At 42.1% G+C, this 10774-nt stretch overlaps 1 protein-coding gene across 1 annotated transcript in view; it reads right to left on the bottom strand.

Annotated features, from left to right (window-relative positions):
• LOC110538411 (fatty-acid amide hydrolase 1) overlaps positions 1-3405 on the bottom strand; it is a 16651-nt gene extending 13246 nt beyond the window's left edge. Inside the window, exons 1-5 of the mRNA XM_021625264.3 lie at positions 3050-3405; positions 2522-2635; positions 1667-1807; positions 394-527; positions 1-55 (exon numbers count right to left, since the gene is read on the bottom strand). The exon at positions 1-55 is cut by the window's left edge and continues 152 nt beyond it. Coding sequence (XP_021480939.2) covers positions 1-55; positions 394-527; positions 1667-1807; positions 2522-2635; positions 3050-3331 — 726 coding nt within the window. The 5' untranslated portion in view covers positions 3332-3405. The remainder of the gene's footprint in view (positions 56-393; positions 528-1666; positions 1808-2521; positions 2636-3049) is intronic.
• Positions 3406-10774: the final 7369 nt, after the last annotated feature.

Consider the following 10774-nt stretch of genomic DNA (forward strand, 5'->3'; position numbering starts at 1 on the left):
CTGTGGGTTGTGGGGGTTCAGAGTCAGCCCATAGATAGGGTTACCACAGTCAAAGCTGGAAATTAGGACAATAAACATATTTTTAGGACATATTTAAAGGACTGCTTGCTAACATGACACATGGTATGACCAACCAGCTTTACTCTGGGTGCGGACTAGCCTGGTCTTAGGGCTTCGACGAGGACCACGTCCATACAATCCTCAATCACATTACTCAAGTCAAAGCTCTTGCACTAAATTACATGGCTTACTGTGGTGCACGTCTCACCTACTACAGTGTGTCAATGTAGTTCAAGTGTATGTGGCGATCAGTCACCAGTTGACATTGTTTGGTATCCAAATAATATTCTGAAACTCATTTGTTGCATTCACAAGTCTAAAATAACTATATACTTTTGCAGGCCTTGGGGCACGTTGGTCTTGACGAAGGGAATGGCGCCTTGTCTCTTCAGCACTTCAACTAGCACACTGTCCCCTGTGGCAGGCAGGTCCAATTTACAGATTACGCCACATGTAGAGTCATGACCCTAAACACATAAACAAGAGGAAAAACTAAAACAAGGAAATCATTCATGTAAAAATATATTATTTCAGCAGACGTGCACATCTCTGAACCATCTTACCGGTAGGGCTATTGTCACGCGAGATTCAACTATACTGAACAAAAATATTAACGCAACATGAAACAATTTCAATGATTTTACTGAGTTATAGTTCATAAGGAAATCAGTCAATTTAATTCAATTAATTAGGCCCTAATCTATGGATTTCACATGACTGGGAAGGGGCGCAGGGAGGACATAGGCCCATCCAATGGGGAGCCAGGCACAGCCAATCAGAATGAGTTTTTCCCTACAAAAGGCTTTATTACAGACAGAAATACTCCTCAGTTTCATTAGCTGTCCAGGTGGCTGGTCTCAGATGATCCCGCAGGTGAAGAAGCCGGATGTGGAGGTCCTTGGCTGGTGTGGTTACATGTGGTCTGCGGTTGTGAGGCCGGTTGGACGTCCTGACAAATTCTCTAAAATGACGTTGGAGGCGGCTTATGGTAGAGAAATTAACATTAAATTCTCTGACAACAACTCTGGTGGACATTCCTGCAGTCAGCATGCCAAATACACCTTCCCTCAAAGCATCTGTGGCAATGTGACAACTGCACATTTTAGAATAGCCTTTTGTCCCCAGCACAAGGTGCACCTGTGTAATGATCATGCTGTAAAATCAGCTTCTTGATAGGCCTCACCTGTCAGGTGGATGGATTATTTTGGCATAAGATAAATGTTCACTAACAGGGATGTAAACAAATTTGTACACAAACAGAAATTTGCGTTTTGTGCATATGGAAAATGTATGCAATATCTTATTTCAGCTCATGAAACATGGCACCAACACTTTACATGTTGCATTTATATATTTTTTCAGTATAGAAGCACAATCTCTGAACCCAGAACCATGTTACCGGTTGGGCTTATGTCATGAGAGAGTCAACTAGAAGCAAACAAACATATGTTACAGACAGGCCAACTGTGGAGCAGCTTCCTGCACACAGATTAAGCCTTGTCCTAAAAAGCATACTCTATGGAGAATCTCCATTTAAAAGTGTTTTAGTCCAGGACTAGGTCTAGGTACAGGGGAAAAGGGCAATGAAACACCTAATCAACACTACCTTGTATCCAATATTTTCCTTGATGCTGACAGGGACCCCATAAAGGAGACCATCCTTGTGAGAGTCAACATCCTCCAGCTGATCCCAACTTTCCAGCAGGACCTCAGTGCAACAGTTCAGTCTCCTATTCACCTCCAAGGTCTGTGGGGAAACATGGGATAAATCAATGGGACTGCTTTGGTAGATTGATAGGCCTAGTAGCATGGTCCCAGATCTGTTTGTGTTGTCAACTCCTATGGTCATGGTAACAAGAGCACAAACAGATCCCAAACAGATCTGGGACCAGGCTAGATTGATTACCACACCCCACAATAAATGTTGCCTAATAGGTGCCAGGCAAACCAGTTTGTGTCCAGAACTGCAACGCTGCTGGGACTTTCACAATCAACAGTTTCCCATGTGTATCAAGAAAGGTCCCCCACCCAAAGGACATCCAGTCAACATGGGCCAGCATCCCTGCGGAACACTTTTGACACATTGTAGAGTCCATGCCCTGACAAAATGAGGCTGTTCTGAGTGCAAAAGGGGGTACAACTCGACTTTAGGAAGGTGTTCCTAATGTTTTGTACACTCAGTGTAAACATATAGACAGACCTTCAAGGCTGTCGGCTGTGACAATCGATTTAAATACATTAAAGTCAGTTAATGGTTTGCAGAAAACATTGCAGGAGTAGGATGTGACCCGTCAAAGATCACCGACTTAGGGAACAAAACTAGGTCACCAATGCTTGCAATGAAAACAAAACTATGGGGGAAAAAATGATGCAGTCCACAAAAATCCACAACATGCACATTAGAAATAGCTGGTATAAGCTATATGTGAATACTGGGGGTGTTGATTGGATTGTGCATTACCTTTTCCATGTATGAGTGGAACACAGCTTGTGGAGTTAGTGTTCCGTCCTTCAGTTGTTTGGACAGCTCAGCCAGGGACAGTGAGAGGATGAGAGAGGTGTCTGTTTCAGGGTGCTGACATGGGATTCAAAGAAGGAGAATATGAACATTGGGTAGGCCTATACCACCAGATGTCTCTCTCTAACTACACTTTCTGAAAATAAAAATGAATGTCATGTTATCTGTCATGTCAGTGGGCTAGTCGTGTAGGGGGTCATCTGAATACCCCCTACTCCTCTTTCCACTTGATGCATGCATGGCTAAGTGAAAACTGGTTTGAACTTGGACTGAGTTTGACATGAAATTGATCAGTTGTGATATAGTAATAGAGTGTCTGACAGCAAGTTCCAGTCACAGCTGTGTCTGACTAATCAGCCGTGTTGAATGTTCATTCGTTGTTAGCTAGCTTTCGCTTAGCCTATTCATAGAGGCAGAATCCACCCTCGGGTTCTCGAGAGCAAATTTTTGCTAAACTAAAGTCAAATTTACCGACTCGTTGAACTGACAGACAGCATGCTCTGCTCGTTGCAGCGACCTTTCTCTTCGCACTTTTGCCTTCTGAATTTTCTTCCACGACTGTTGGTGTCCGAACCATTTCAACAAAAGGACCAAGGCACTTGCACCGCATGCAGTGACTGTCAGAATCACTGTCCATTTCGGCTTTGCTCCAAAAATAAGTTGTTTATAGTTATCCATTTGGTCCATGACGCCTTTGTTAAAGCTATCCACCTTGGACAACATACTTTCTAAACTAATGTGGGAACGTTCCATGTATCATAAACATATATGGTGTGTGATTGCGGCCCGCAATTCGGGGCGTTCCTTAAATGTAGTTTATTCATGCGTCTACAGAAACGCCCCCTATCGAGCATCCCATTGGTTCCGAGCACGCCATCTTCCTACTTGTGTGATACTTGATATTCGGGATTTCCCCTGATTGTCTATGCGATTAAAATGTGTGTCAAAAGGGAAATAAAACTATTATCTGAGTTTTTCAGTGGCGAAAGACATGGTCTTCCGGAGTCCTAGCTAGCTAACAAGTTAGTAGTGTCCTTCGCTCCGGGCTGCCGATCACCTGCCCTCGTGGTTAACAGAACTGCAGGAAAGCAGTGCCGGACAGGCGTGGGCGAAGTACACCTGTCTACGGGTGTGCTAGGTATCGTTAGCTACCGAGGTAAAGCTGGTTGTCACAGAATCATCAAGCTAGATATGATGTATTCTATAAATGTCTAGTATACTTTTACGACCTTTGTTTTGAGTAGAAATGTCAGTGTTGACTTGATAGAAATACATAAAATCTATAAAATGCCATTTTAAAGCGGTATAAATCAATAACTAATTCACTGTTTGTCACAGAAACATCAAACTATGTATGATTTATTCTATAAATGTCTAGACAGAAGATTCTGCATCTTCATTCATATTAAATTAGATTACAGGAAGAAACTACGGGATGAAGGGGTCAGGCCTGACTAACAAAGAAGACAGGTGGATGGATCATGAGAACTAAGAGGATCAACATGAGGATCAACATGGACATTCCATGGCGGAGATAAGGAAAACTGAGAGTGAACCATAACATACATTTTTACTGTATATACATGTAAACATATATATATATATATATATATATATCTATATATATATATATAGATATATATATATATCTCTATATATATATATATATATATATAAGCATGGGTATTGAAAGATACCAGAGGGTGGATAACAAAAAAAAATCATAATATAAGAAGTACATGTTTGGTTTTTGGGCTAAATGTATACATTATGATTTGCCTTTGAACTGTATGTGAACCCCTCTGCAATCTACTGGCACTAACCATTAAAACTAGGACTTCAACCAGGCTCTACACTCAGTTGCCACTTTATTAGGTTCACCACCCTGATTCACAATAATAAATTGCTCCTACATACAGCAAGTCCAGCGGTCTTGGCTTACTAGGCACTAAAGCATGCGGAGAAGTATTCAGGTATTCTGTTACTGTTTGTTTGAACTTTAGAACGTGCAAAATGACAACACAGTCTGTGATGGTCTACAAAACTGTTTAAAAAAAAATAAAAAATCCAACACTCAGCTTTTACTGACTGTAATAAACTCCAACTGGACTTAAGAACTACCTGCCCTCTAGGACACCTACACCACCCGATGTCACAGGAAGGCCATAAAGATCATCAAGGACAACAACCACCCGAGCCACTGCCTGTTCACCCCGCTATCATCCAGAAGGCGAGGTCAGTACAGGTGCATCAAAGCTGGGACCGAGAGACTGAAAAACAGCTTCTATATCAAGGCCATCAGACTGTTAAACAGCCACCACTAACATTGAGTGGCTGCTGCCAACACACTGACTCAACTCCAGCCACTTTAATAATGGGAATTGATGGGAAATTATGTAAAATATATCACTAGCGACTTTAAACAATGCTACCTAATATAATGTTTACATACCCTACATTATTCATCTCATATGTATACGTATATACTGTACTCTATAATCTACTGCATCTTTATGTAATACATGTATCACTAGCCACTTTAACTATGCCACTTTGTTTACATACTCATCTCATATGTATATACTGCACTCAATACCATCTACTGTATCTTGCCTATGCCGCTCTGTACCATCACTCATTCATATATCTTTATGTACATTTTCTTTATCCCCTTACACTTGTGTCTATAAGGTAGTAGTTTTGGAATTGCCCTGGACACCATATGTGAATTGATTGCCCCCCATCTATCTTCAGAGCTCGTGCTGCTAGGTAACCTGAACTGGGACATGCTTAACACCCCGGCCATCCTACAATCTAAGCTTGATGCCCTCAATCTCACACAAATTATCAATGAAACTACCAGGTACAATGCCAAATCCGTAAACACGGGCACCCTCATAGATATCATCCTAACCAACTTGACCTCCAAATACACCTCTGCTGTTTTCAACCAAGATCTCAGCGATCACTGCCTTATTGCCTGCATCCGTAATGGGTCTGCGGTCAAACGACCACCCCTCATCACTGTCAAACGCTCCCTAAAACACTTCATCGAGCAGGCCTTTCTAATCGACCTGGCCTGGGTATCCTGGAAGGATATTGACCTCATCCCGTCAGTAGAGGATGCCTGGTTATTCTTTAAAAGTGCCTTCCTCACCATCTTAAATAAGCATGCCCCATTCAAAAAAAATTAAACCAGGAACAGATATAAGCCCTTGGTTCACTCCAGACCTGACTGCCCTTTACCAGCACAAAAACAGCCTGTGGCATACTGCATTAGCATCGAATAGCCCTTGTGATATGCACATTTTCAGGGAAGTTAGGAACCAATATGCACAGGCAGTTAGGAAAGCTAAAGCTAGCATTTTCAAACAGAAATTTGCATCCTGTAGCGCAAACTCAAAAACGTTCTAGGACACTGTAAAGTCCATGGAGAATACGAGCACATCCTCCCAGCGGCCCACTGCACTGAGGCTAGGAAACACTGTCACCACCGATAAATCCACTATAATTGAGAATTTCAATTAGCATTTTTCTACGGCTGGCCATTCTTTCCACCTGGCTATCCCTACCCCGGTCAACTGCCCTGCACCCCCCACAGCAACTCGCCCAAGCCTCCTCCATTTCTCCTTCACCCAAATCCAGATAGCTGATGTTCTAAAAGAGCTGCAAAATCTGGACTACAAATCAGCCAGGCTAGACAATCTGGACCCTCTCTTCCTAAAATTATCTGCCGAAATTGTTGCAACCCCTATTACTAGCCTGTTCAACCTCTCTTTCGTATCGTCTGAGCTGGTTATGGGTGCACCTCAGCCACACTCAAGATCCTAAATGGTATCATAACCGCCATCATAACCGCCAACAGCCGTCTTCATCGAACTGGCCAAGGCTTTCGACTCTGTCAATCACAGCATTCTTATCGGCAGACTCAAAAGCCTTGGTTTCTCAAATGACTGCCTCGCCTGGTTCACCAACTACTTCTCTGATAGAGTTCAGTGTGTCAAATCGGATGGCCTGTTGTCTGGGCCTCTGGCAGTCTCTATGGGGGTGCCACAGGGTTAATTTCTCGGGCCAACTCTCTTCTCTGTATACATCAATTATTTCGCTCTTGCTGCTGGTAATTCTCTGATCCACGTCTACGCAACAGACACCATTCTGTATACTTCTGGCCCTTCTTTGGACACTGTGTTAACTAACCTCCAGACGAGCATCAATGCCACACAACTCTCCTTCCGTGGTCTCCAACTGCTCTTAAATGCAAGTAAAACTAAATGCCGGCTCTTCAACCAATCGCTGCCCGCCCATCCAGCATCACTACTCTGGACAGTTCTGACTTAGAATATGTGGACAACTACAAATACCTAGGTGTCTGGCTAGACTGTAAACTCTCCTTCCAGACTCACATTAAGCATCTCCAATCCAAAATTAAATCTAGAATCGGCTTCCTATTTCGCAACAAAGCATCCTTCACTCATGCTGCCAAACATACCCTCGTAAAACTGACCATCCTACCTATCCTCGACTTCGGCGATGTCATTTACAAAATAGCCTCCAACACTCTACTCAACAAATTGGATGCAGTCCATCACAGTGCCATCCATTTTGTCACCAAAGCCCCATATACTACCCACCACTGCGACCTGTACTCTCTCGTTGGCTGGCCCTCGCCAAACCCACTGGTTCCAGGTCATCTACAAGTCTCTGCTAGGTAAAGCCCTACCTTATCTCAGCTCACTGGTAACCATAGCAGCACCCACCCGTAGCATGCACTCCAGCAGGTATATCTCACTAGTCACCCCCAAAGCCAATTCCTGGTTTGGCTGCCTTTCCTTCCAGTTCTCTGCTGCCAATGACTGGAACGAACTGCAAAAATCACTGAAGCTGGAGACTCATATCTCCCTCACTAGCTTTAAGCACCAGCTGTCTGAGCAGCTCACAGATCACTGCACCTGTACATAGCCCATCTGTAAATAGTCCATCCAACTACCTCATCCCCATACTGTATTTATTTATCTTGCTTCTTTGCACCCCAGTATCTTTATTTGCACATTCATCTTCTGCACATCTATCACCCCAGTGTTTAATTGGTATATTGTAAATACTTCGCCACCATGGCCTATTTATTGCCTTACCCTCTTATCTTACCTCATTTGCACACACTGTATATAGACTTTCTCTACTGTATTATTGACTGTATGTTTGTTTATTCCATGTTTAACTCTGCGTTGTTGTATGTGTCGAACTGCTTTGCTTTATCTTAGCCAGGTCGCAGTTGTAAATGAGAACTTGTTCTCAACTGGCCTACCTGGTTAAATAAAGGTGGGAAAAAAGTACAAATATGCGCAGAGCTCCAACAAGGGTAGAGGTGTAAATAGTTGGGACTGTAAAACCTTGCCACATTGCTCAACAGCAGCCTCCTGTGTTCAGATCGGGCACCTGTGAGTTCAATCATGGAAGTATAGTTGGCGAATGTGTATATCCTTCTGCAAAAATGTGCCGACTAAAGGCTTCTGTGTTGAGCAAGCAGTGTGACAAGAATCGGCCGGCTGCCGACACTTGCTTGAAGGAGGCATATGCGCACCCTTGACTATTCCGCACCTGCTGAGTAGTTGCCCGGACAGAAGGAGAATTTGGAAATGAACAAATGGGACTGAAGAAAAAGTGGGTCAAAAAATGTTTTTACTTCTTTTAAACATCGATCAGCTGGATGTGTCCATTTGTATTCCATACATTACCAATTGCAGAATGACTCTCTTGAACAATGAACTCCCTACTTTGATATTGCAGTCTTGGCAATGTAGACCAGCCTTCCAATTTCAGTTCAAGGCAAGGAACCATTAGACTGGCAACTAACCATATTGAGATTGGAAGCAAATATAATCTCATAAAAATGCACACTGTTTAGCACTAAAATACAATTCCAAGGTTGCAATTGGTGAGCGTTTAATCTTGAAAAAGCTTGACATGTTCTTTTTTTTTTTACGACCAAAACAACGCCTCGCTCTGGAGAACCCTTTGCTACAGGGTGTGGGAAAGGGTCAAAGCACAGACAGTGAGAGAACAATGTAGTATGCAACGGTGGTGGACAGATTGTGTCTTTGAAGCACAACCGTTTATAACTATGGGTTCCAGAAAACATATTTAAATGTGTCAACAATGCACAACAAATGTGTGTCCTCTTTTTTTCCAGTCTTCAATGCGAAGCAAGACTGCTCAATGTGTGCTTTGCATCATCCACAGAAAAATGATGACCATCTGGCTTTGTTTTTGTGGAATTTTTATTCAAAGACTGACATTTTGCAATTGAATAAAAATCCTATTTAATTTGAAAATGTTCCTCATTGCAAAAGCATGTAACAGAATTAGGGTATTCCAGAACTGTAATTTACATGTAAATAAACATAACCCTGTTTTATGTTTTTAATACTGCAGATAGAATGCTCTGTGTGCCAGAGATGGCACCATTCAGTTTGTCTTGGGATGACAAAGAAGAACTTCAACAAAGCCAAAACAGAAAATGATTGAAAGGGGCTTTTTTGCTGTTAAATTAGAGACGTATAAATAAATGACTGGTGTACCTTGTAACTACTTTAAAATGTGGAACTGTTGCAATAACATGCAGACATTGATTTGACATACAATTTAAGATTGTAAACATTGTACAATCTTGTAAACATTGTCTAACTTCATATATAACAAATGTAACTTCAAATTAACACATCTTAAAGTTATGCAAATCAATGCATATTTTCACTTTTTTCTGTGACAATCACTGAATTAGTTAATTATTTTTTCATCTGTAAATGCAATATTTGAGATTATGTATTTCTATCAAATCAAAACTGGAAAATGTATGATAGACATGTATAGAATAAATCATACATCATTTGATGTTTCTGTGACAAACAGTGAATTAACGTTAGTTATTGATTTTTACCGCTTTAAAATGGCATTTTATAGATTTTATGTATTTCTATCAAGTCAAAACTGGAATTTCTACTCAAAACAAAGGTCCTAATAGTATGGTTGACATTTATAGAACAAATCATAACTAGCTTGATGATTCTGTGACAAACGGTGAATGAGTTATTGATTTTTACATTTTTAAATGGCTTTTGGCGAATGTGCGAATATAAAACCAACTTCGCCTCGATTCGTTAGCTACCTACCTATCTCTTCGGCTGTGTACTGGGGTCCTAACTAGCTAGCAAAATGTCCTTCGCTCCCGCTTGCTGTACACCTGTCCTCGCCGTCGTTAATAACATAACTTCGGGAAACAGTGCCCGATAAGCGGGGGCGAAGTTCACCGGTGTGTTAGCTAACGTTACCTATCCCGCCTGCTGTGTACCGGAGTCATAGTTTTCCAACTCGCAAGTTATTACCCAGAGTCCTAAACGCCTGCCAAACAACTGACATCGTTAACAGAACTGCGGGGGCGAAGGACGTGTCTATCTACTGTTGTCCTAACTAGCACATGGTTAACATAACTGCGGGGGCGAAGGACGTGTCTATCTACTGTTGTCCTAACTAGCAAGCTACTGTTGTCGCCCCCGCCCCTTATTCTGTGGGGTTTACTGTAATGTACTTGAGCGCTCCCGCATGTGAAACGGAGTCCTATTTTAGAAATTGACCTATAGAAGTATAAAGAGGGGTTCCTGCAGATGCAGGAACGCCCCGAATTGCGGGAGCCCTTCCGGGCGAGCACGAGACAAGATGAGGAAAGAACTAACTAGCAGAGGAAGCCTGGTTTTGCCTGTGTACGGTAGAGGACGCAGTTGATGGTCCAGTTCATAGATCCTATCCAGTTTGCCTTCGGATGATTGCCTGGCTACCCAGTCTCATTGCTCTGGCCAAACGCCACAGTCTTCTCTGCAATGAAGTAGCTATGTAGCGATCAGTAGAGGCACAGACATTCGGATGGGGAACCTGTGATACATATTTCATGGCACATTAGGCTACTCTTGTGCCATATAGTATGAGTACAAGGTACAAGGTTTTCATTATGTGAAATTGCGTTTAAGCTAAACATAAAACAATTGTAATGCTTTGCAATTATCCAGTTTAGACCAAATTAATGTATGCTGCACTTGTCAAATTGATGCATCATTCCGTCTCAATAGCTATACCGCCAGCTGATAGACAAGATTAGACACATCATCCAATATATTAAATCCAACCACAGAAAACAAACACTGA

This window comes from Oncorhynchus mykiss, chromosome 1 (genome assembly GCF_057628025.1).
Source record: "Oncorhynchus mykiss isolate SJ-2025 chromosome 1, ASM5762802v1, whole genome shotgun sequence".
Taxonomy (NCBI): Eukaryota; Metazoa; Chordata; class Actinopteri; order Salmoniformes; family Salmonidae; genus Oncorhynchus; species Oncorhynchus mykiss.